This window comes from Hirundo rustica, chromosome 3 (assembly GCF_015227805.2).
Source record: "Hirundo rustica isolate bHirRus1 chromosome 3, bHirRus1.pri.v3, whole genome shotgun sequence".
Taxonomy (NCBI): domain Eukaryota; kingdom Metazoa; phylum Chordata; class Aves; order Passeriformes; family Hirundinidae; genus Hirundo; species Hirundo rustica.
The window spans coordinates 30,713,927-30,741,336 of NC_053452.1; the positions used below are offsets into that span (position 1 = coordinate 30,713,927).

Sequence of the window (27,410 nt, forward strand, 5' to 3'; positions counted from 1 at the left end):
AGCAGAAGAGAGTCGCATGACAGAGGTATACCCAACAACATTGAGAAAAACACTTTTCTCATGCTCTCATGTGCACCTCCACTGACACAACAGGGCCAAGTTCTGATCTGCAGAAAAGCCAGCAGTGCCAGTACATACATCCACTTGAGAAAAGGCAGAGAAGGACCTAAAAATAAGTTATATCTGACTATAATCTTTCTCACCTGCTCAAGCATATCTTTTGCTAGATCTTCTTGTTCATCCATCTTCAAGATTGCTTGTCTGATTTCTTCATTAGACAGTTTCAACCTTTCAAAAGTATCAACATTGTACCATTATTGCAAAGTTTAAGCGACTCTGACAATTCATAAAGTAGGAAGACTGAAAAGCTGCACTAAACAGGCATGAAACAACCACAGCAAGCTCTGTTGTGAAGTTGCTATTCTAGAATATCCAGTAAGAAGAAAAAAAATCAGTTCTAAAGACAGGGGTTTTATGGATAATATATTTTTATCCTCTTCAGCTGATTAAACACACATCAAAAATTAGATGGCGATTAATAACAATCAAGTCCTCATAGATCAAAAGTGCTTCCAAGTTCCCCCATACTGGATACCTCCCTCATTAAGTTCTTTTGCTATCATAAAACCCTTTGTATCCATGTGACTTCTGACTGTGAACTCATGTAACTCTCTGACTTGTGAATATTAAAGCATCTCCCAGAGTAAAAAATAATGGTACTGAAAACTCCCTTACTGAGAAAGGATTCTCTTGCAAGAAAACTGCTTGTGCAAGATAAATTCACTCTGTCAGCAATGACAGATGACAAAGGAACAGACAGCATCTGCATATCCATGTTCCATATCCAATGTGAAACAAGCTCTAAAAACAAGAGCTTTGTAGTATTTAGGTATTAAGATTACACTCTCCTTACCACCTCCTCCTGTCAATCTGTGTACAATGACTAGGAGTCATCAGCTACAACTGAACATAGAATCAATAAAGTCTCAAGGTCTCCACTCGAAATCCAGGGCAGATTAAGAGGAGTCAAGATTTGTCATTACCAAGATGTTGCTTGATGGATACCTGAAATGAACTTGGTGGTTCTCAGAGCAGATGTCAATAAAGAAATGCACCAACCCCAACCCACGATACTCAGTCATTTCAGGAGGGTAAGGAATGTTGAAATCAACCATAAAGGAAAACCTATCCATGAGAAAATCTCAGTTTTGGGACTGAAACAGTAGAGCGTACAAAGAAATACTGGAAGAGTGAAGTCTACAGTCTCCAAGGACCTTCTACTATCAATATAATTAATTAACAGTAGAAAGAGAAAACGTAAATATAAGTACAAGACAGGATGATGCATGAGGCAAAATGTTTTTGTCTTCAGTGCTAAGAAGTTCCATGTTGAAATTTCACATTGCCATTGGCATTTGGATAGAATATTCTTGGAACAAGGCAAAAGCAAAAGAAAAAGCTTTATTTTTACAGACAGGAAATATTACTAAATCTAAGAAGCTTTATTTTAATATTGCCCAATATAACCAACAGCTGGAAACAAAAATATGAAACAACAGACATTTGAAATCTTGTAAGCATTACATCTCTGAACTAATTGCTCTTATTGTGTTCCAAGTTGGTCATCAAGTCATCTTTCCAAAAGCAGGGAAAACTGATACCAGCTAAGCAAGATAAAGTACTGAATATCCAGAAAAGCTTCATAGTTGGGCCATACTCAGATGAGATATAATGGTTAATAGTTCTACAATTAAAAATTTGGTAACTTTTTATTTCAGGTCATTAGTTTGACTCTGCATCAAAAAAATAAACTTTAGTACATGAGGTTCTGCATAAAGCTCTACAGCCTCAATCAGAAAATGGAAGGGTTACTTTTGGCTTAAACAGTGAATTGTAAAGTCCATGGCTACGTGACCCTGAACTGATCAAACACTGTGACCAGAAAAGGGCTGAAACTGGTGGCTGTGGGCCTGGTCCCTAGGAGACACACACACACATCCAAACAATTTGATGCCTGAAGTTTTTGAAGTGCTACATTTTGTTGATTATTTTTCCTTTAGATAGTACCTTTGCATTTTCCAGAATCTGCAGTCTGCAGATTAGACTTAACTTGGAACACAGGCACACAGTCCGTGAGAGGGAATGAAATAAAGCAACCCATTAACACTAGGTTGGAGGGGGTTTGTTGCTACTTTCACAGAGTTTAAAAAGAATGAGGGTGTATTTCATGTACTTTTCATGCAAATAACTCGAGCAATTACTCACTGACCACCCATTACACAGTGGAATTACCTCTGTGTGTGTTTGGGGATGCAGTAAATAGGACCAAATAAACAGGTATGAGGTACATCAACACAACCGTGTTGCATATACTACTACTGATCTTGCTGTTCTGTCCAAAAGCCCAAGGATTCCAAGCTCTGTTTGCTGCAATTCATCAGCACTAAATACACTCGAAAACATCTTCTGTTCAAAAATAATTGAGAGCCCCAAGGACAGAGAGTTATACAAATACTTTGATTTCTTGGACGATTCTGTGCCCCGCCAGCCACTAGCAGGAAAACATCTGGTTTGAATGGTTTAGCCCACAGTAGAGAAAAGCAGAAAGCTTGCCAGTCCCCTGCCGAGAAGCAGTTTAGCTTGGTTACTTACAGGATTGCAACAGGGTCATGGTGCCTGCAGGTGTGCATCCTAGATCATTACCAATCTAATTACTAGTAAGGAAGGATTTACAGCAGAACAATCTTACTCTTCCAAAATGGGCTTGTTCTTCTTCTGGGACAGGATGCTTTTCAAAAGCAACAATGATACAAACCACAGATCTTCCCACTTAAAAACTGTCTAAATAACTGGCAAAAGAATTGTTAGTCAAGTGATTCTTCTCGTATTTTCAAAACTCATGCCCAGCCATGCAGCAGATCTTAAAGATGGCCAGCAGTAATGTGAAACAGATGTGCTGCCTTTAAACAGAAACAGGTGAACTGATTAAAGAAGAACCTAAAGCAGATGCGTAAAATCTTTCCATTTAAAACTGAAAAGAGGCATCCCTCAGAGCCTAAAACTCATGTGAGAGAGACAGCAAAATTAAAGTGGAATTATGGCCCAAAAATTTACACTATGGAAACTACATTTTGGTATCTATTGGAAAGCTGCAATGACTTTCTTACAAGCTTTGCAGATCCAGGCACTCTTCCTCCAGTTTCTGGAGGTAACTCAATTTGGAACAGCATACAATTCAGGTTGTATTCCCTCTGCCTTAGACTTCTTGAAATCACGTATCCTGGGATCACGACACAGGAAGTAAATGTGACCAGAAGAAAATACAGTGCCCCTTTCCTCAGCTGCAGCACATTCATTCATAGCACAGATACTGCCTGTTTTTATTCAACAGGAGCCTTACACTGGTCAAAAGAGGAAGGAAAAGGATCTTTACTGAGAATACTCCCTCCTTCTTCCCTCACCCGTACATCTGGTGGCAGTATATGGAAGTCCAACTGCTTGAGTCATCTTCAAGCAATGTTAAAGCTCGACAAGTACCAAATAACTTCTGATATGGTACTTAGCTTGCCTCCCTCTATCCCCTCTGGCGTCATAAATAATCTCTATTGACTCTGCAGAGTAATTCATCACTAATCTCCCCAGGATACCTCGACTGATTTAACACCAGCTTCACTTGCAGACATCAAGTGGTTTATTGTTTCGTCCTCTTGGAGAACGCCGGCAGCCTGACTCGGAACTTGCCTGGGAGACATGCTGCAGTTTTACATCAACTTCCCTTACAGACATCCAGTGCTCACTCATTTTTTCTCCTTAAATATACCCATTGATTTAACTCACAGTAACCTCCCCCCCTCCATTCCTCCCTCCCATGAATCAAAGCAAAATGCTTGTCACTCATTAACCATCTCCCCCTCCAAGGAGAAAGTGAGTTACTTCATGGGCTTGTTCCTTGGATCTTTCTTAGCTTTTGAGAAGGAAGCATACTTTCCAAGAACAGAGAAATGGAGTTTTGTTGCAGCTATGTTAAGCTCCCATACCACGGGGATCACAGACCCACTGTTCTTTTACCTTGGAGAAGAGGACTGATTATCATGTTTCAAGGACGTTACACCTCCTACTGAACTACAGGTGCTCCCCATAGTTGGGAAGCTCCCAACTGTTGGGTGCTCCCAACAGATGCCAATCGTAGTAGCTGTCACAGTGACAGGCACTGATTGATACTTCGTGATGTCCTAAGGCCAGTTTGTACAGCTCACCCAAATCGTAGCTTTTATTGACTGCAGAATCCTCCATCTCCACAAATCATTTCACACAGGCTACTAGTTAGGTCATTCCTGAACTTTGTGACTGATACATACCCTTCTCTAACCCCTGAGCTCCCCTAAGGCTCTGTACATCTCCCAAGCTGCAGGCTTTTCAATATCTGTGTTTCAGGAATACTGATTGTCACTACTCCATAAAGGCCTCCTCTCAGAAGCAGCATTCAGGAGTCTGGTCTAACTGCACATTCAGCCAGAAGACAGGAAGATGTAGCCACTCTTTCCACATCCTCTTATCTCAGTTGCCCACTCATCTCATCAGTGAAGACAACAGTGCTTTAACCTTTGTGGGACAACAGCTGGGACATTTTACCAGGTACGTCTTATACCATTATATCAACGTTTTGGGGGAAAACCAAAAAATCCACCAGTACCTTTTCAGATCGTCACTGTGAAAGTATTCTGTCAAGTACAGAAAGAAACATGCTTTTCCTTTCTTGCTCTCCTTCAGCAAAAGCTCATGAGTTACCAAGCAACTTTGCATTCAAAGACTCTCAATTACCTTCCAAGAAGGATCTGGGGACAAACTATCTTTCTGAGCCAAGAGGAGCAAAGCAGGACCAAATATAGGAATCCCCAAATTACCATGAGATATTGATTCACCAGCGGTTCATCTTTTATCTACCTTTGGGTTCCTAGCTGTGATCTCAGACAGGATGGCACTGACTAATGTGTTCAGTTTGCCTTGGAGTATCATACTAGGCATAAAGCCATTTATTGTGAACCTTTACTTAAACACAAAAAATCTCTCCAGGAACCCAGCAGGCACTGGTTATTTTCAATACAGCACACTGAGGAACAGGAGTGCTGAGTCCAATCAGTTGTTTCTGTATCAAGATATGATCTGTACCCCTGAATATCACACTGCTTCAAATTTACCTTAAAGCAAGGGTGAACACTGAATTGTTACATGGCAGAAAGGCACACAGGGACTGGGACAGTGCAAAGCCAGTACATGAAGACTGACATTGGCTGAATAGCTTGTCCCCTTAATGTGTCAGTTGAAAAGAGTTTAAAAGCACTGAGGAATCACAGAATGTCTAAGTTGGAAGAGACCTCCAAGACTGTTGAGTCCAACCCATGCCCTAACACCTCAACTAGATCATGGCATCGAGCGCTGCATTCAATCTTTTTTTAAACACATCCATGGATGGTGACTCCACCACCACCCCAGGCAGACTATTCCAGTACCTTATCACTCTTTCCATGAAAAACGTTTTCCTAATGTCCAACCTGTATTTCCCTTGATGCAGCCTGAGACTGTGTCCTCTCGTTCTGTCAATTGCTGCGTGGAGAAAGAGACCAAACTCCAGCTGACTACAACCACGCTTCAGGAAGTTGCTGAGAGTGATAAGGTCAGCTTTGAGTCTCCTTTTCTCCAGTCTAAACACCCCCAGTTCCCTCAGCTGTTCCTCACAGGGTTTGTGCTCCAAGCCCCTCACCAGTCTCGTTGCCTCCTCTGGACACGCTCAAGCATCTCAACGTCCTTCCTAAACTGAGGGGACAGAACTGGACACAGCACTCAAGGTGTGGCCTGACCTGTGCTGAGTACAGGGGAAGAATGACCTCCCTGTTCCTGCTGGCCACACCATTCCTGATCCAGGCCAGGATGCCATTGGCCCTCTTGGCCACCTGGGCACACTGCTGGCTCATGTTCAGCTGCTGGCACCAGCACCCACAAGTCCCTTTCCTCCTGGGCACTGTCCAACCACACCGTCCCCAGCCTGTAACGCTGCAGGGGGTTATTGTGGCCAAAGTGCAGGACTCGGCACTTGGACTTATTAAACTTCATCTTGTTAGACTCTGCCCATCCATCCAGCTGTTCCAGATCTCTCTGTAGAGCCATCCTACCTTCCAACAGATCGACACACGCTCCCAGCTTAGTGTCATCCACAAATTTACTAATGGAAGACTCAATACCCTCATTCATGTCATCAATAAAAATATTGAACAGAGCTGGCCCCAGCACAGATCCCTGAGGGACACCACTGGTGACTGGCCCCAGCTGCATGCAGCACCGTTCACCACCACTCTCTGGGCCCAGCCATCCAGCCAGGAGGTACAGTGACATGAGAAAAATACTTTATCTCTTCTGTATTCTCATTGAAAATTCTGCCCAAGCCTTTCTTCCTCTTCCTTACTGATAATTGAATTGACAAAGCCACAAATATTTGGTAAACCTGCCTGCTAGTACTTGTCTACTGTCATATTCACATTTAAGACTATTATTGTGTGGTTGGATTCTGCCTTCTGCTACTACTGGTTTTATGACATTTTGCTAGCACTCCTACTGTTTCCAGTACTGTACTCTTGAGAAGGTTACTGCAGACTCACTGAACCATAGGAATAACAAACACATCACATTATTCATGTCATTATTCATGACATAATTATTTTGCTGGAATTCATTCAAAATAATGTCTATAAGTATACATTCATCCTTCTTCCAAGCAAGATGTCTCAAAGAACTGAATCTGTCCAAAGCATTTCACAGAGCAAGACGGTAGACAATCCATATACTGGGCATGTTCTGCAAGAATTCTTTTTGAAAGAAATGGCACTACAAGAACAGAGTAGCAAAAATATTATCCATTACTTAAGTAATGCAGGCAGGGAGAAGCCACAGTGTTGAGAGAGGTCAGAGAAATTTCCAGCTGCCAGGTGAAAGCAGCAAAACATGGGAATCTGGGATGACTCTTCCAGACCACACAAGTCTGACAACAAAACTCCAGCCTGGGGGAAAATTAAGACACCAGGAAATTCATGAGAGATATCAGACTTCCAGTGTGACAAAAGTAAGTGAAACACCATTAAGAAAGCTAAATTTGAAGCTGGTGGGTGCCTGAACTCACCACAAGCTGATGGTTCCATGTCCTTGTTGAACTATGGCCTACTGGAAGTACTGTGAGACAAACTCATCTTATGCTTTTTAAGCCTTTGAAGATGGCCTAAGGAACAGAGCTTTGTTTTAGATCCACCAGACTCTATTAACCAAGGACAATTTAATCCTTTCTCTGCAGGAAAACTGAAAGATACTACTATTGAGTAGTTGAAAGAGATATCTTTTTATGGAAATAGAGATGAGAATGGGGAGGAAGATTTATGAATTTGTTAGATATCAGCAAAAATCAACTAGCAATTCAATTTTCATCTTTTTTTCAGCCTACCATGCGGCAGTCTCTCTGCAAAAGAAAGCAAGAGACATCTATTTCTCATTTGAGACATCTATTTCTCATTCTTGCTAGGTTTTGGTTTGTTGGACCATATGAAATATGAGCTCTGCCTGACCCCTTCTAACACAGTGTTAGTAAAACAAAAACATTTGAGTAGGGGAGGGAAGGAAAACCCAACCCATGCAGCTATTTTACTTTAAAGGACACGACGGTTTAGTGTAAACAAAGGGGGAATAAACTACAGGGATATATGCACAGTAAGAGTCAATTGGAAACAGCTGTTGGCAGATACTGTGACAACCTAAAATCTGGGGCTGCAGCTCTGGGTTGCAAAAACTCCTTTTGTTTGTCACCAGGTTTTAAATCCCCTCTCTATGCATGTGTGTGCACACCCCCGTGCACATGTGTGAGGTGTGCTGCAGGAGCAGCAAGTGCATGGCAGCAAGCAAGGATGATGTGGCTGGGAGTGTCTCTCCTTCAGGGTCTAACCTCCAGGAGGAAGATGTGGGGTAATGAAAAAACCAGCTAAGGGGTTATAAAGCCCTTTCAACTATTGTCTGCAGCCATTCCTCCCAGTTCCTGTCTTTAATATCAGAACTATGTAATGACAAACTGTAAAAAGAGAGGCAAGAATGTAAAGGTGCTATTTTAGTTCCCAAAGATTTTTGCTTTTCTGGTTGCATTTAAAAGGAAAGTTTGGGGAGGAATACCAGTCCTGGGCCAACCTGCACAATATTTCTGATATTCTGGGTGTAACACTATCTGTTACAAACATTAAACTATGTAAACCAGTGGGATAGCCCTGGCAGGTGGTGTTTCCAATACTACAGCAGCAAAGTTAAAGAGCACAGTGCTAACTTGCAGGCTCCATAGGGAGACCTCAGTCTCCAAATCTCTATCCTCCATGTTACACCTGCTAACAATAAGAACAGGATATTTCCTGGTGAAGAAGCTGACAGTCACAAAACACAGTTTTTCACCTCTGGTTTGAGTCTGGACTAGCAGTTCAAGGTGCACTAACTTCATGGCACACCCGGAGTGAACACATGCCATGTATCTTGAAATGCAAGGTTCATCCTTCAATAACCTCGCTGCTGGAGGCAGCAAAAAGAAAGACAAAACACAGAAACTGTCCCTTCTCTGTTTCTGTAGAGAGAAGATTCTTCTCAAGTGAGATTGCCCAGGCTTGCACAGCAGAGGAGGTGAACGTGGAAAAACATACATTGCTGCTGTCCACATTGCTTTTGTTTTGGAGACAGAAGATTTTTACAAATAAATATCTAGTGCCACACCAAGTCATGGACCACCTTCCTGGATCTTCCTCACTCAGCCAACTGAACACGATGTTACCACTTCTAGGAAATGTTCCACCTGCTTACAGAGTTAATCTGAACCCCAGACACAATTCAGTAGGTCCGTCAAACAGCATGAAAATCCTGTTGCCCTTATGCCTCCCCGTCCCTCTGCCCCAGTCTCAGCCAGCTGCCAACACCAGCAAAGATATGTTGGGAACTGCTGCAGAGAGAGAAATGTAAGCCTTTCCTCACTGAAGGCAGGGATGGTAGGGGTCCTGCTGACATGCAGGCTAATGCCACATAAGTACCATAATGAGAGTCTCCATGGGTTTCACTAAGCAAGGGTAAGAACTCGCTCCAGTCCTGGTGGTCTGGCTGCAACCTTGTTTAACAGTTAGCTTGCTAGAGCAGACAAGCATCACATCCATATGAATCCATATTTTCTACTGCCCAATGAAGCAGTTTTGCTGCTCAGTACTGCCACAGCCTTGCCAGGTTTTGTTTCCAGCCTTGCTTGTCCCTCCACTGGTAGGAAAGGCAACTTTCTCAGTTTGATCAGAGTGTGCACAAATCTGATAGGAATAGACCTCAAACCCAGCACTCATGTTCGTAGAATGACATGAAAAAACATAGAGGGCCCTGATGTCACTGCATTTGAATGCATTAGTCATTGCAGGAATACACAAAGGAAACTCTTGTCTTCAAAAACCTAATTTACAAATAGAAGACTTAATTCTTCACAGAATATTCTGATTTGGAAGGGACTCACAAGGGTCATTGAGTCCATCTCTTTAGTAAATGGCCCATACAGGGATTTAAACCACAACCTTGGTGTTATTAGCACCATGCTCTAACCAGCTGAGCTCATCTCAGGGTCTTGAATATGAATGCCTGTGTCTACCACTGTTCTCACCACAAGTCAAAAATGAACATCACACTCAGCTCTGCTGCATTCCAGGGAGATGGTCAGAGCAATACTTAGAAAGAAACACACAGAACAAAGGCAAATGACAGACATAGAACATGGGGGACACATTACTTAGAGTGAAATGCAAGCACTGCCAAAGAGCTGCTTTCACCAATGAGTAGTGATCACTTTCTGATGATGAGTCTTCAGACAGAAGCTGATGCCCACCCATTTAACACACAAAATCAGTGTGTGTGGATATTTTTATTAAGTGAGATAACACATATGAGAAATGTTCTTTTATGACACCATAAGAGAGGTGTAGCTGAGGCTCTGCAGGTGTACTGAGCAGCAAGTCTAGCTGGGAAAAGAAACACATCCGTTTGTTTAATTTCATCCCCACTTGCCTCTGCACTGATCATGGCACACCCTGTGTGAGCAGGCTTAGCACACTTACTTGGAAAGGAGAATGACACAGTTCTGGGCCCTCCGGCCATCAATGACAGAGAGCTCTTTCACCTTTCGTGTGGAGAGGTAAAGGTCTTCTGTTGAGCCCATCTCTTTCTGCATGTATTTCAAAAGGGGGGGGAAAACAATCAGTATTGTGTTTCTCACTCAAGACTGATTAGACTTATCTCAGTGTAATGAACAAACCCACCCCAACCTAGAAAAATCCACCCACGTTATAAGAAAAGGAGACAAAGATAGAAAGCATGGGGTAGACACTGTGTTACTAGAAATACAGAAATCATTCATTAACACCCATAAGCTCATCTTTGATCCCAGATACTGGACTTGATTCTGACCTATTGGACTCGATCTAACAACAATTACTTTATGTTAATGTGAAAAACAGGCATGATAGGAGAATCAGGCACATTATGATGAAGCCCACTGGTGTCACAGAAAATTCTTCAGCAGATGCCTCCTCCAGGCGTTACACAGCATTCTTGAAAGGCTGCAGCACAAACCAATAAATCCCCTTCTGTTATGTCTTATGGCTGCCATTGGACCTGACCAATCCATATTATATGAGAGATGCAAACAGTAGGGCACAATGGCATTTATCTTACTAAATATATGTTACTAAATGGTAAAAATCAACATTTAAACTATCTTCTCTTTTAAAAACTGATCAATACATTTAACCATACAGAAATCACCCTTTTCCAAAGTTGTCTGTATACCCCCATTGCCATACTCATTACCAGAAAAAAACTTGAAAATCCAGTCCAGAACATTTGTCATAGCACGCAGAGATAAAATATTTGCAAACTCAGTCTGATCATCCAGTTTTTATTTTCCCAGCTAACTGCTGCAGGAACCATTTAAAAAAATACCTTTTCATGACATCCATATTGTCAGGCTTTGAGATTTTGAGATTTACAAGTATAGTATAGCTTTGAATGCACCCATCAAATAAGCAACGTGACTTCTTTTTTAGCATTTAACAGCAAGCATGCTTAGTCAGATCAAAAGGTCCATCTACTCCAGCATCCTGTCCCTGGGAGTGGCCAATAGCAGATATCCAGGGAAACATGTCAGATCATGGCAAGCACTCTTGAATGGGTGCTCCTCAGAATTCACTCTCAGGACTCAAGGTTCTGCAACTCAAGACTGACTTACATCAGCATGACTAATCTCTAAAGAGATTTTGACACCCAAGCATTTGAGAGCTCCATGTAAATCACAGGTTCATACTGCTAGTTGTCATTTTACTTTTTGTTACAGACAGCTACCACAGATCTGTGTTGCTCCTGGATATACAAAGGACTCATGCAGCCACATCCAAACGTGCTGCAGTGAGCCACCACCAATAGAACACTGCATTTTAAAGCAGGCACAATGCACCAGCTGAAGACATGCACTCAGTAAATTCTTCTAGGTGTGCCCAAAGCATCTAGCTTGGCGGAAAGAAAATTGCAATGTTACTCAATATATCAAGCAGTGTTCCCAAAAAAGACAAAATTGGCATTGGGTAACTTTATTATTTCTGAGATAATAACTAACAATGGCAACAAGAGGAGTGCCCCCACTATAATCTGGCATGTAGAGATTTCAAAGTTTTCCTAAGTTTTCTCAGTTTGTGGGAAGGAAGACAGGAGAATATGGAGATGGGCAGCTGTCGAAAGGAAGAAAGCTACTTGCTGGTCTGTGCTCTTGGTTTTGAAAGCTTCACTGTTCCTCACTAGCTAATATTTGCAGACAAGGTTGCAAGGTTGCCTGGATAGTGGCAACCTGCACCCATCCCAAGGGAAAAAAAAAAACAAGTTTCAGCCTTTGGTTATGTATGTGGAGGTGGGGGGGGGGGGGGAAGTTAGCCAGCTTTCCTGAAAGCCATCCAGCAGGAATTGATATAATAGTCTCCACGCCATTTCCAATTCCCCAACCCACAGGGTTCAACACAGATGAATCACTTGAACTATTCAGACACGGTCCTTGGTCATAAGGGCTAAACTCATCTAAAATATATATTCTATTCAACTCATATTGAGGAGAGAGGTATTTATAGCTACTTGGAGCCATGTGTAAGCAAAAGCAGATGAAGCCTCAGGTTTTACCAAAGCCAGATTCCAAGCTTAGCTGAAGGAAAACTGATTGCACATGGACTAACCATATTTTCTCAGACACAGAAAAAAGAGGAGCAAGGGGGCAGTGGTGGCTAGCTTTTGTGAGAGAGCCCAAGCCCTGAAAGCAAGAACAGTTGGAGCTGGCGTCAACCTGACAGACAAGATGACTAAGTGTTTTGCCATTATTCTTTATTGACTTCTCATCTTATCTAGTGGGATAACACTATGTTATGTGCTTCAAAGGGTATTTCAGATATGATATTTTAGTTCCAAATTCAAAACTCAGCTAAAATTTCAGTGCTGAAATGACTATGCATGTGGAATGTGTTCATCACATTGGTGCCTTGCTTCAAACACAATTTGATTTTGGTTAGCTGAAGATTCGTACCATGGCAGCACCCCAGTTTCTTGCAATTATTGATACTTTAGAGAACTACGTCTACCATATTGACTTATTTTGATATACAGCCATGTTAGCCTCCCCCATGTGGCTTTCCAAATACAGTTCCCTGAGCACTCATAGTGAGAACTACTTTCTTCTGAAACCATGAGAGACACTTATGATCATATCTGAACAATCCTTTCCTGATAGCATTGCTCTTTACCAAAATTGTTGCCAAGAATTTTGCTTGACAGGTAGCCAGTTTAACGACACATGTATAATCCAATATCTCTATCTAAACACCATTTTAATATTTTGCCAAATTCTCTGAGGGTTTCAGCTGTCCACTTCAACTCTTCTGCTCCTCAGATGGCACAAATCCTTCTGCCTAGTTCTATGCAAAGAAATATTTCCTTTATCAGAAAGTCTGTGGCTAGCAAGTGCATCTGAAGACTTCAGTACTGTCCAAAACAGATAGAACACAGATGGAAACAGTGGGAGAGAAGGCTCCCTGAGCGCCCCTTTTGTTCTCCTCTCGGGAGAGTATTACTTTGGTTAAGGAAGAGTTCATGCTAACATTCTTCTTTGTCCCTGGTCTTTTTTCCTCAGGATCACAGAATAAAGGGACTAAAGACACCAGCAGTGAGATATAAGCAAGTGAAAGAACAAGAATTACCCCCTACCACAAAGATAAAACAGCTAAAAGAATTATTTGCACCACCTTCCCCACCAAGAAAGCAGAGTGCAAGGGCATATGAAAGAGTAGCATGAGCTGTGACCCCATAATGGCATGGTCCAGGACTTCACCTTCACACACATGGCAAGAGGATCAGGAAGCAGACAATGATACTCACCTGCTTACAGGAGGAGGGGTTAGTTAACAGGTCCTATGCAGGCAGCAGTCGCAAATAATGAAGAAGAAACATGCCAAAATTAGCACAGAGAAAGATACCAAGTTTAACAAGGCAGCTGAATTTAGACACACAGTTTTCTAAGAGCATTTAATGCTTAGCATGTAATACTGGCCCATATGGTTCAAAGGTATTTCAGCATTTCTTAGCATATTTTATATCAGCAGATGTCACAGAACTAAGAGTCCTAGGTCGTTTATGAAAATAATAAATTTGGTCTCCAAAGCATAAATCTTTTAGGTCTTTAAATATTAAGTAGTATAATGCTTAAATACCTTTACAAATCCAGTCCAGAGCCTTACTGAAAGAACTGCCAAGGTTGTAACTTGAGGGTCAGTTCTCCTCTCCTGATGCACAGGCACTGTTTGTGAGTATTAACAAGTATAACAAGCAACAACTTGTTTCAATGGCACATTATACCCTTTAACAACTTGTAGCCAAGTATTTTGAAAGCACTCAGTAATGGCCAAGGAGGCCTTACAACGCTTCTGGAAGACAGATTCTCAACTATTCCATGTTGTAGTACTCAGTACTACAGGAAAACTACAGCTATTTTGAATCAAAAGGTCAGTATTACACAGTAAGATTAGAGCACGGTCGAAAAACAAGTGTAACAATATTTGGTCCAGCATTCTGTACAATGGACAGTTTTGCTTTCCCTCACAGCCACCAAAAAGGACTCACTGGGCTTGTAAGAGGAGAAGAGACCCTCTGTCATTAACAAAATTAGGAAAACAGCAAAATTGTTTAATGTAAATGAAACTGGAAAAAACATGAAGATCATGTTAATAACAGCAAAGAAAGAAATGCCTTTATCTCTACTCATTCAACATTTCAGATGCAAAAGAGCAGGGCTTTGCATTGACATTTTTCTTTACAGACATTTGGATAAAGTTTAAAAGTCACAAACCCAGAGTAAACACATACTTGTTCAGAGTGGAATATTTCTGAGAGTAAAAGAGCAAAAAAGACTAAGTGTGAATTGAAAATATTCTCATGAATTTTTAATTCAAAAGCAATTTTGGTTGCCTGGTCTTTAAAAAAAAAAAAGAAAATTGATAGGACTAGTTGATTAGAATCCAGTTCACACTAGAACAAGTGTGGATGAAAAAGAAAATATCATGTAAACTAATAAAAGCAAAATATTTAAGGAGGGAAAAAACCACTCAAAATAATGTAAAAACCTCAACAAAAGCTGTAAGGGCAGCAAGATGTCTAACTGCACAAAAATACAAGTAGCTTACATAAGTGTTACTCTAGTGTCTGGAGCCCCTGTCATAAAGTGTGTTTAATGAGGACGGAAGAGTACTGTTCAGAGACCCACGGAGGCAGGGGTAAGGGTCAGGTTAGTTTATGGCTGAACAGCTCAGGCTGCTTTCCAGTGATTGGTAACATAGTCATAAATATTATGATTCTAACTGAGACCAGGACAGCTTTGGCTTTGGATTTTGGGGACAAAAGGAAGTAAGGCTTTGCGAGGTCATTTCTAGTGAGGAAGCTGCAATGTTTGCACCTGAAACATTGGAACAGAAGCTCTTGGGACAGGGTCTAAATCCGTTCTCTTAACAGCAGTGAAATTTCATGTGCCTTTCTTCCCCTCTGTGAACAAAGATCTTGTTTCAAGGAATGTGATTTACAGAAAGAAAGGGGGACCCGCTGAAACAGCACCAGCTATTTGCAGAAGCAGAATGAGAAATGAAATCTCATCATGCAACAGTTAACATCACATCATTCACAGCTTATCCATGTGGCTGTGAGCTAGTAAATAAGAGGAGTTATTAATCATGTTTATTGGATTAGACAGAAAAATAAAAGAGAGAAGGGAGCAGATGGAAAATCCAAAGACAAGGGGTTGGATTGTTAATTTTAAGGTGCTAAGTCAGTTAATGAAGTAGTTATGATCACTGTAAGGAATAATTATAAAGGTTGTTTATGGCAGTTGGGTCTGTGTCTTTTCCTAAAACTTCAAAGTAATGATCCAGTTCTACAGCATACGAAACATTGAAAATAATCCAAAAAAGCAAAGGAAAGCTGGGGGAGTTCAAGGAGTGAAAGTACAATCCATCTGATGCTAAATCTCATTCAGTGGAGATAGATTGAAAGTGACTTGCTTTCCAAGAAAAAGAGGAGGGAAAAAAGATATTCTAATAAATGGCCACTTTTAAAGTATGCTGTTTGTTCTATAATCTGTAATTCAGACAGTTTCTGTCACCTAGCCAGTTCAGGCAGCTGGCTGTTTAAGAAAAAGCAGACAAAATGAAAGACAGCTAATATAGTCACCTTGCTTAGTACTCAGGGAACAACAGACTTTTTTCTCTGGATGAGTGGGAGAAACAGAAAGTTTGATACGTAATATGAATGTAAAGCTCCAAAGCTTTTGGAAGTCAGTGGCCACTGACATTAGCTGTTGGTAGGTGCCGTCTCTGAGAGCTGCCCATGTGTACAAAGTATGCCCATATCAGAAGTTTAGACCCTGCCCCATGTGTCCGGCCCAACTTCTCTTGGTCTTCATATTTTGTGAACAGTGGCAGAGCATCAAGTGATGCAGCCTGACTGCAGGTGGCTAAGGGCTCAGACCACTGTCACGTATTCATTTCTCCTCCAGAAATTCAAGATGGAAAATAAATGGAAGAGTTCACTCCTACCTGGTGCCTCTGATACGCCGAGAACATCTTTTCAAAATCTTCTAGGTCCAGCACCTTGAATGCCTTTAAATCATCAATCTCATTCCAGATTGTGCCATGGATCCTCTCCTAAAAGGAAAGGACATATTTTAATAAGATAGCAAAAGTATTTAGCTAAGAACATCCAATCCCATTTGGATAGATCATTCTCTTCTGATCACTGGTCACATTGCTATGTACTACTGGTGTCATTTTAGAGGACACACTTTGTTTCAAGAGTCAAAGGAGAAAAAACTGTGTTTGGTGGCTTTTTTTCTTGGGGGGGGTGGGGGTGGGGTTTTTTTTTGTTTGTTTGTTTGTTTTTAAACATACTATTTTGTATTTTTCATCATAGCAAGCTTCTAATGAAAAGGCACATTCCAAGACTAGTAGACCACATCTCAAGCATTATCCACGATCCCACAGTATATTTCCTTTCAAGAGCAGCCATCTGTCTAACACAACGATTGTGGTCATGCTGAAAGGAGCGTTACCACTAGGAGGAAAAAGCTTAGGAAAAGCACTGAGGCATGACAAACCCCAGACACATCTTCCCTTTTGCAAATTTTTCCAGGTTCTTTTGTAAAGTCTAAAGGGTGTGTGGTTTTCATTATGTCTGCCTGTGAAAGTAGTTTAAATTATTATTTTATTTTAATCTTCTGAGTCTTTGAAGTCTAATTGCTTCCTATTACATGAACTGCCTTGCCTACATGAGGTCTTTGTCAAGCCAGATAGACACAAACCCAGATCCCTGAAACATCATCATTCACAGTAACTGGAAATGTTCACAACCCTTGTGATGATATTTTATCCTGAATGCCAGGAATTGGCAGATAATTAGCATGGAGGGAGACAGGTACAGACTCCTACTTGCTGTTCACCAAACCCACAACAAAGAGGCTCCTGTAGTACATGAATTAACTAATCAGCAGCCATCCTAAACCAAGTGACGGTCTTGGGTCTCCTGCTGACATTCTCAGGACAGATATCCTTTCTGGCAGAGGACACAAATTTCAAACTACCTTCTCCCTCTTACTGACTCTCAAGGTGCATGTTGTGTGGGACAAGCTTTGGGTGCTCTTCACACCACTGACACTATTATTCTTCAGTTCCTTTAGTTCATGAAGTATATATTTATTAACTGCAAAAATAATGAAAATGCCGATTAAAAGAAAAAAGTGGACAAAAGGAATTGTAAAAAACGGCCTAAGCAAATCCCAGGAGATGAAGAGCCAGCCATTGATGCAGAGAAACCGAGGAACCACAAGCAGTAGTAATGAAACCCTCACACAGGTTCCAGCTCTGAAGTATCTTGACTTGTACCTACACAGCAAAGTGCGTTAACACTTCATTATCAGAATTAATTAGGAACAGGCTCTACTTCCCATTCAGAGTCATCAAAAGGAATGAGGGAAATGTGCTAAGCCACAAGGCTTAAGGAGCAAGGAAAAAATCTGATGAGGATAAAATGAGGAGGAAATAAAAGTGTGAAGTGTTCTGGAGGAAATTCCTGGCAGGGCAGACACTGTGGAGGAAAACCAACACCCTTTCTCCAGAGGCAGCCGTGAGTGCCTGAGGGTAAGGAGGGGTGTCTGCAGTGCTATCCACAGTGAGAGCATATCCTGGATGGGAGCAGCACCCATCTCTGAGCAGGCTTACCAATATAATTTTATCATCCCTCGCAATCAGTGTGGCTCTTCTTTCCATAGTAGGACGAACATGTGACTGTAACACGGCAAACAAGTCTGGGAGGCTCATCTCAGGCAAAGCAATAGGATACAAAATTAATTTTCTTTTTATCCTAGCCCTGAACTCCACTGCCAGTCTTAGCCAGAAGCATCCAGGCAGAGTGATCATTCTCATTCAATTTCTGGCTGGCTTTGTAAACCATGAATTATAAATCCTGAGGGATATATTTGAACAGCAGAGCAGTTCTCTGAGTGCCTCACTTTTTCAGACTGTCCAGTCAAACCCTGAAATGGTAGAATATTTCTTGACAGGAGTCCTTATAGTCATCACTGGGATAGAGCCCTAAGGATGCCAAAAAGACTTACTGGTAGAGGCTGTTTGGTAGAGGCTGGATGTGACTCAAGACAGCTATGCATGAGTCTTGCCCATCTACCTGTCCTCCTGCAAAAATCTCATGAGAGTGAGGTTTCTTCAGTAATGGCAAGAACAGTGAAAATGTCCTACAGAACAGTCTAGTCTGAATGAACTGCAAAGGTGCCAAAACAGGAGGTTCTGGGACTCAGAAAAGGACTGCAAAGAGTAGTTCTCTCCCTACTTTCCCAGGAAAACAACCCAGTGAAAATTATTCCAACTTCAATTCAGATTAATTTTATTCAATTCAGGTTGAATCTGGTCCTGTACAGGATGGTTTGTATGCTACTTGTAGCAGAAAGACAAATTCCAAAGCAGCACCCATTGCAATGGTGTGCACAAACAGAACTTCAACCAAAGCAGTCCAACTTCAGGGCTAAGGCAGTCAAAGAAAATTCAAAGCAGGCAGAGGTATAAACAACCTTTGCTACACATAACACTTAAAATGGGCCTGTCCCTTCTATTTCTACTATAAGCTCTGTCCTTGAAAATTTTCATGTTGCCGCCAGATAACTTCCTAGACTGAACTCTTGATACACAGTTTACACAGTTATGGATTAACTGGCTGATAGTTCCTTGTCATCAGCCAGAGAAGACAGAGCATTTTAAGAGAAACAGACTTGCATAATGTGGTTGCTATGATAAATTATTCCCTCAGCACCATAAAAATATTTATGTCCTCCAAATAACAATTTAAAAATAAATTCTTTATTCCTTCTTTTTTTTTTTCTTCTCTGTCCTTAGAAAGAAAAAAAAAAAAAAGACAAAAAAAAAAAAAAAAAAAAAAAAAAAAAAAAGACATTAAAAACACAAGAGCAGCCATTTTATCTGTAATGTTTCTCCCCATCTTCATTTATTTGTTTATTCATTTATTTATTCACTCTACAAGTCTTCCAAGATCTGTGATTCCTGTGCTTTGGAAAGTCTTGGCCCACCTGGAAAAGCAAACCCTGTGAACTGTACTACCCAGCATCCTCTAACGAAATGGCAACACATACCAGGTCAGGAACACATCTTATTATGAGAACAAGTATTGACAAGGCATTTGCTCCATCAAACTGAGTTTTTGGTATGTTGCATTTAACAATTCATTTGTTGTAGCAGTTGCATCATTCCACCTCTATAGTGAATCCCTGTTTGCTGACACACCTAACGACATCAGAAAATGACAGTGTTTCATGGCACTACAGACCATATCAAGCTGTCCTCTGCTACATCTAAAGAATGATTTTATTTACCCTGATAGATAAATAATGACATTCTGGAAGGTATCAAAGTCCATCATGCCTCAGTAACCTCACAGCAAGAGCAAAAACCGACAGTACTTCCATTTGACCTGCAGGTTCAGAGAAACCATGGAAACCATGAGTGTTCCGTGAATACTGGGGCAGGCAATCCTGCTTATTAGTAAGTTAATATTTGTAGAATATTAACCAGAAAAGTAGAAGCAACTTAAAATTTTAATATGGATTACCAGTTACTATTTAATAAATATAAACAAACTGATTTGAATTCCATTAGGAATCTGAAAAGTGATATGAACAAACCACATTTCCCATCTTTTCTCTTGATATTAGATCCTTTCTTCGGTGTGAGAAAAATCCACTTCATGTAAAAGCTGTATTTTTTGCCTGTTTTTTAAATCAAGACAGCTGTTTTATCTCATTGTAGGCCTAGGCACCGCCACAGCTACTATGAGTAGCTTCATAATGAGATTTTGGAGAACTCTTTACATTAACTTGTATCTCTAGCAGCAGTCCTACATCATTATATGCCATAAACCTCAGTCTGCTTTTAGGAAGAAAGTCCCAGAAGTCAGAACCATTGATAAAATTGTAGAAACATTTTTTTAAAAATGTTTAAAAAATTAGTGTCAAAATGAACATTTTCTGTTTATGTGACTGGCTGTTTTGGGGGTTTGGTGGCTTTGATTTGTTTTTATGTGTGTTTTGGGTTTTTTAAAAAACTGCTATATGGTATGTAGAACAAATGCCTTTCTTAAGAAATTATTTCAGTCAGGTCTATTTAGGGCTGGCTAAAGAAAGCCTCTCTAACATCACTGATGAGAATCATTACCAGGCCACTTCATGGGAAACTGCTTCTCCACCCATGAGATAAGAAGCAGAGCAGTTGAAGGTTGACTTGATTTATTCTGAGAACTAAAAATTAGTATATTTATATTTATTAAATAGGTAACTATTAATCCGTACTTCCAATGCTCTTGAAACCAGTCCATTGCTTGGAAAAGCCATAAATGTTTGGACCCTGATTGACCTTTGGTGTTGTGTAAAACTCAGAGTGAGAGAGCACTGCTGCCCAGAAACAAAGAAAGGAATCTTTCCAGGATATTACAGTGGTTATATTGCAATATCTTTTTCTTAAAAAACAGAGATCCTTGGCACCAGCACTACTGCAGTGCTGTATGAATGGAATTCACAGACAATGCTACAGTGCTGTGTGAATGGAGCTGTGGTGTGGAAGGACTTCATCAGAACTCAGCCCATCCAGGCATCGAAATGTCTTTGCCACTGATCATTAGCTTACATCAAAGCTAGCACAAAGTCCTTAATTCTCAATGGAAATTAGTGGGCTGTTGGAGTTTCCTTGTTAGAAGCAAAGATCCCTTCCAGTCAACCCTTTTTTTGTGGTGCCCATGGGAGCTGCGGACAAGCAGTTATTGTCAACTGCTAAGAGCTTGACTATATTTGATATTTCTCTTAACACCCAACAGCCCAGTTCTTTCCTTCCAAAGACAAAATCAGTATTGGAAAAAAAAAAAGGTGTCATATGAATTGCCCTGGAGAACAGCCTTGATTCCACTACCGAGAAAGTATATTGCAGACAAATCCCTCTCAGCCAGCCCTGTCCACACTCCTGCTGGCCTCTGTTGGCTTTCCCTCACTCCCTCGAGGCAGGCTGCAACGGACAGAGGAGATTGCTCTCATGTGGGCTGCCATCATCTTCATACTTACTTGAAAAATCTCGAGAGAGACTCTGTACTAATTGCTTAGAGAAAGGTGGTCTAAACAGTATGCAGAGATAACTAAGAGCTGAATATCTGACCTACTTGCAGCCCTAACTTTATGTACAGCTGTTTCCAACACTCTGTTCCCTCACCTTGCTGTGTTTCATGTATTGTTCCTCAAAATGTTTTTGTGGGGAGAACTCTCATGAATTGGAAGTTAAACCCTACCACAAACCACAAAAATACTGTGCACATTTCCAAGCCTCAGTTTCCCAAGCTCAAAAACTTCACATGCGCTGCTCCCAGAACGTGTTTGAGTCCTCACTCATTCCAGTTTGGCTACTCTGACAGCTCAGTTCAGGAAAACACCACAGAAGTGCAGCAAAGGTGACAAAAGGCATGACAAGGCCCATCCAACTTAGTCATGACTTTGTGCTCAGAGGATTCATATCCATGTGAATAGAAAGATACTGAAGCAGGAGATCTAGGATAACTGAGGAAGATGACCAAAACATATCAGCCTATCCAGCAGTCAGTAAAATGAATAATTCCATAACAAAGTGCAATCCTAGTAACAATATGAGCCACCTGTACCAATGCCACAACCTCTGCCATTTTGCAGAGAACATACCAGGTTCAAAACACTAACACTGGAAGACACACCAAAATGAAAGCCCCATCCTCTTATGCCCCTTTTTCCAACTGTTTTGCCTTCCTCAAAATAGTGTCTTTTAGCCATCTCACCACCCAGGTCTTCAATTTTATTAGCACAGCTGCCTTCACTCTTATCCAGAGGGCAGGATAAGCCTACAGTTACTGTACACTAAACAGAAACACCTGTGACTCTCTCTTTTTCATATAAATTCATATATACCTATATTAGTTATTACTTCTTTTCTTCAGAGCACTACGTTCCATGTTCTGCAAAGGAAAATAAATCCTCGTCCTTACATTCTCTCCCACACCCCCCACGTGGCCTTGACAGACAAGCACAGACGGTGCAGCAAATATTTCACTTCACTTTATTTTAAAGAAAAGGGGAGAGGGGGAGAGAGAATTCTTGTGGCATTCCAGAGGTCCCTGGACACTCATTCCAAATGCCGGAGTTGGGCCCTGGGTGAGTTTCAGTCTAAAAGAGAACCTGGGTTTCTAGGCAGCAATCCAAACTCAACACAGACACTTTTTTTCTTTCTAAATCAGTTAAAAAAATTAAGACCTAAAGAGAAGGGGAGGGAAAAGAAGAAGAGAAAAAGAGAGAGAAGGAAGAGAGAGAAGTGAAGGGGAAGGAGACACAACCAATGTAGAAAAAAAATGAGTGAACAGGAAGAATCCAAGTCCTCTGGGGTTTTTCTGCCAACCTGGAGTTTTATCACCAACAGAGAGAGTTCTAACCATTCAAGGAGGAAGGCAGCTTCCCTCATGACCATGAACAAACAGTGAGGAGAATCAGGACACCTTTCTCTCCGTGGTCATGGCTCCTGACAGAATAGAGAAGGCTGGTTTCCCAGATGGTTCTCACCATGTTTTGCCCACATTGGCTCTGGTCACTCTGTTCCCTGGTGCACAAGTGAGGGCAGCTCCAGCACACCACTCCTGGAGATGTCCAGCTCTCACTTACATATTCAGCCCCACTACAGCTTTGCTTAACAAGATCATTTACATGCCCAGATCTATGCAGCTCAATCTCTCCAGCACCTTGCTTACCACAGGGACGTTGTGCGCTGCTGGAGAACTGGGGAATCTCCCTCAATACAATGAATGACTCCTACTGACCACGGCCAACAGCAAGCCTCTTGCTTCTATGCCACTTTGCACTTCATGTGGCAATCATCAACACTGGGGTATACTCAGAAAGTAAATCAATGGAGTAATGCAGTTTCTTACCTCACTCAGCTTAGCCCAGTTGAAAGATTTCAGGGGATGTGAAGGCTGCGGGATAGATTTCTTCTTCAGACTTGGGCCACCGGTGCTGAAGGTGGTTGTTGAAGGGGGTGGCACCCCCATGCTGAAGAAAGGTGGTGCTCCTGGTGGAGGAGGAGGTCCTCCTGGTGGAGGTGGTGGAGCAGGAGGAGGGGGACAGCTGGAGAAAGGCAGAGGAGGTGGCAGCGGTGGCAAATTCTCAGACATGTGAGAAGAGGACAATGCTAATGGACCACCTGGAGGAGGGGGTGGTGGGGGTGGGAAGGAAATGCTGCCCCCTTGCTGGAAAATAAAAAACACAGAGAAAAAGAAAGCAAACAGTTTAAAAGGCACAATAACTCCATGTTGCCAGCTGATGTGATTTTATTACGACTCTCAAAATATTTGATGTTTTCTTTAAAGCCTCCTGCACTCAAAGCCATGCAATAAAGGGAGGAATCTCAGCTTTCAGAAAGTTTCAAGTCCATGGAGTTGTGGAGAAGAGCTTGAAAAAAGGACCCATAAATGGCTCAGAAAAACAGAAAACTAGTAAAAGAAGCCAAAATGTATTATTTTTTCCTTATGTATGAAAAAAGAGAAAAGTTCAATCTTACGAACTTTTGAACTCCTGGGTTTAAAAGCTAAGGGTTTGAAACACTGAATACCTGTCATTAGGCCCCACTAATGCAAAGCGGGAGAGGGGAGGAGGGAATGAAGCTGCTTTCTGCAGTATCTAACTTCTCAGGGTTGTGTTTTGGTGAGTTCTGGTGGCTCAGGCACACTGCTGGGATAGAAGGAGCACCAAACAGGAGGGAGCATCTGAAAATGTCACTTTTGCAGAACTCCGAGGCAGTTCAGATGCTCTTGCAGCACGACAGGAATCCTGTTTCTTATATACTTTTGTATCAGGGAGGTTTCTCTCTAGTCCACTGAAATAACAAGTGGGCCACCCCACTCAGCAGTGAAGATTATGGCTGGAGGAGGACACATGTGCCTCAGCAGCTCCTGCAAGGAAGGTGGCTGAGAAGGAATGTAGCAGCCCATGCATTAACCATTCTATACCAGCAGCTCAGGGATTTTGGTCTCAGCTGAAAGCTGAACAGCTTCTAAGTATTCTCTATTATGACCACAGATGTGCTTCATGCATAATATGCTTCTGATCATTGTTCACTAGTTAGCAGCCTCTAAACAAGCATCAGGAAGACTCCCAGTCTCATACCGAGAACTCGTTAAGTTGAGCCACCAGATCGTTCATCTGGTCTCGGGTCTGGCGCAGCTCCAAGGATTCCTTCTGCAGCTTGTCCTTCATTTTGTTCAGCGTCTTCATCATTTCATCCTTCTCCTGGGTCTTTGTTTCACATTCCCGCTCCTTCTTCTCTAGCCTGCTCATCAGCTCAGCATGGTCTAGGGGGAACACGCAAGTGGGACTGATGAAATAAAGCTCATGAACAGTCCCTGAGGAGATGTAGGTTATGCTGAAATAAAGCTGACAATTCTGTCAGCTCAAGCAGGGATGCATAATGAGAGCAAGAAAAAGAAAATAGAGTCTGACTGTCTTGACAATGACCTTCAGTGATCAAGACAGCAATGCCTAAGTTTCAGTTAGACTGGAAAATCACTTCATGTGAGGACTGAAGGAACTGTCATCCTGTGAAAGACATAAACTGCTCACCATGGCACAAAATGTCTGCAAAGGAGAAAGTTGTGCCCAGCTCTGCTGCTCCGTGAATGAATTGGGATCAGTTTCTGCCTACACAAGCACAGAGGATGCACTCACCTTTCCGGAACTTCTCTGCCTGATCCCTCCACTGCTTGACCTCATTTTCATTCACCAGCCTGAAAGATGAAATGAGATAATTTAAACTCTTCCTGAGTTGAGGTTGAAAGGCAAGTGGCCATTATGCACTGTGATCAGCAAAAGGCAACCTGGTGAGTGTACAGGTTTCTACAGGATCACGCCAGTGGTCCTTGTGGATCCAGATTTTGCTCCCTAGCCTATAACTAATATAAAAATGATAGCATTTTACTCAAAGTTAGAAAAAGGGATAAAGGAATGGACGGGGAAGAAAGTCCTGATACATTCCTGTCTTCAGGTAAAGCCCTCAAAGTGCCAAGTCTACTAATTTTGAAAGAGAGAAGTCATTACTAAAATAATCACAGCTGCTATGGGTTACAAATTACCCCATCCTTAATATAAGACTAGATTGCCATAGGGTTTTTTTTTTTTTTCCTACTTTCTGTGGTTCTATTTTTTCTTTCTTACAAGGAGAAAGAACACTTTTCTATTCTGTAATATATCACTAACAAGGCAATTCTCGTATCTCATACTGGCACAGCTATTTCCTATTACTGACAGAAAATATGCAGGGCATGCTGGGGATTGATTAGATATGCAGAATGAGGAGTAGCTATGAAAGTAGAAAGGGAAGATCAGGCATGAAATCTACAATGAAGTCTGGTTTCCAACACCTCTGTATTTTTCCATGACAAGAACTCAGTTTCGATTTTGGCTCACACCTATAACAAGAGGAACTGTAAAATTTTTAGTACAGAAGAATTTGGTTTCATATAGGACTTATGTTCTATAAATGTTCTTTTCAGTGGATAATTCAGAAGGGTAATGGGCCATGAATTACCTGCAGAGGCAGTTGGATGAAATGAAGAATCCAAAAGTTTGGCTAAAAAAGGACTTAGAACAGGGAAGTTGAGAAGTGAGCCAGCTCATGTAGCTAGACTTCTCAAATGATGCATCCTATGGGAAAAAATAATGGTAATGCCCTCAACCAAGTCTGTGGGTGAGAGCAAACAGACATTCTATGTAGAGGTAAGAGGTTTTGTGTGCCAAGTGGGGACTGCTTTCCCCTGTTTCCAGTATTTCTAAAACATGTGCTCATTAGTGAGGAATGGGATCTACATAGAGATAGATGATGACATTATTCTTACTTTTTAGTATCAAGGGAAGCTTTCATGAGCATCCTGAATGAAAAAAAGGCACATGTGGAAGCCTTGTTATAAAATCATGAGCATTTTTCTGCTCTTCTAACCAGAATAACATTTACTGGAAGTCAAATTCAAGCACTGTTCTAGAAAATACTGCCAAGCTAGGATGTCATTAGAAGGAAATTGCTTAGAAGACTTGACTACTTAACAAGACAATGAGAAGCTGTGAGTTGGAATAAGAAAGTCCTCACGTATTTTATTTCTTAAGCACCTGCATATTGATCATATCCTTATATCTGTGTAAAAGAAATAAACAGTAATAATACAGCTTACATTTTAATGATATTTTTGACATTGAAGTTTTCCAATGGAGCTGTATCTGGATCATCTCCTCGCTCATCCTGGAGAACAATTTGTTGGAGTATTCTGTCCAACAGCTGCCACTGCTGGAAGTTTCCTCCATTCCTCTTATCTGTATTGAAAAAAGACCAACCCGTGAGAACTTCCAATTCCATGCCAAACTGCACAGACCTGCCAACAAACTGGCATTCTTTCCTCCCCACCTTTCATTCTGTGTGCGATGCATTACAGAACACAAAGACTAACTCTGAGCAGTTGCTAGCAGATTATTTACAAACACCTGGCATACTGGGACAGCACATAACAGGCACAGGCAACTTTGTGCCTGATGTGCACATTCAGGCTATGCAACACTTTTGAAAGGTTAGCTACAAGTTGCACTTTGAATGTCTATAAAAAGGATTTCTTTGTGACTGTTCAGTGTTTTCTGGGGCTTGATGTTGAGGTCACTGTAAAAACAATGAGATGTTCTACCTGCATGCTTGGTTATCTGCAGGTCAGTGAAACTCAACTGGCATGAAAAAATCATGCAAACATGACTGGAAAGTGCAGAGATAAAGAACAGAAATTGAACCAAAGGGACTGATCTCATGGAAAACAAAACAGAAGAGCCAGAGCAACATTAAGTCCACCTCAGCTCTCTAAGTTCCATACCCTAGATCTTTAGATTTTTTTAAAACTGCTCCAGTACAATTCTGCCCTGGCCTAACAGGATTTAGTCCTTCTGCCACCAAAAATCCCAGCCAATACATAAAGTTCAAGCTCTGTTATAAAGAGTAATATCAAAGAGGCCACTGAGGCAGAGTATTGCTTTAATTTGTACATGGCAGTACTTGAACTTAATGGGAGCCTGAGAACACACCACATGTCCCATTACTTGCTGAAGAGCACACCACAGGGCATCTCCCTCGTGTTCCCCTCTCAGT

General features: G+C 41.4%; 1 protein-coding gene across 5 annotated transcripts in view; it reads right to left on the minus strand.

Moving 5' to 3' along the window:
• DAAM2 (dishevelled associated activator of morphogenesis 2) overlaps positions 1 to 27,410 on the minus strand; it is a 197,814-nt gene that overhangs the window by 21,202 nt on the left and 149,202 nt on the right. For 4 of the 5 annotated variants that reach the window (XM_040058620.2, XM_040058617.2, XM_040058616.2 and 1 more), the window contains 8 exons: positions 26,458 to 26,596; positions 24,962 to 25,020; positions 24,404 to 24,588; positions 23,170 to 23,487; positions 16,203 to 16,310; positions 13,501 to 13,533; positions 10,152 to 10,258; positions 204 to 288 (listed from right to left, as the gene is read on the minus strand). In XM_040058620.2, coding sequence (XP_039914554.1) covers positions 204 to 288; positions 10,152 to 10,258; positions 13,501 to 13,533; positions 16,203 to 16,310; positions 23,170 to 23,487; positions 24,404 to 24,588; positions 24,962 to 25,020; positions 26,458 to 26,596 — 1,034 coding nt within the window. The remainder of the gene's footprint in view (positions 1 to 203; positions 289 to 10,151; positions 10,259 to 13,500; positions 13,534 to 16,202; positions 16,311 to 23,169; positions 23,488 to 24,403; positions 24,589 to 24,961; positions 25,021 to 26,457; positions 26,597 to 27,410) is intronic. The other variant, XM_058419770.1, reaches the window with a different exon arrangement.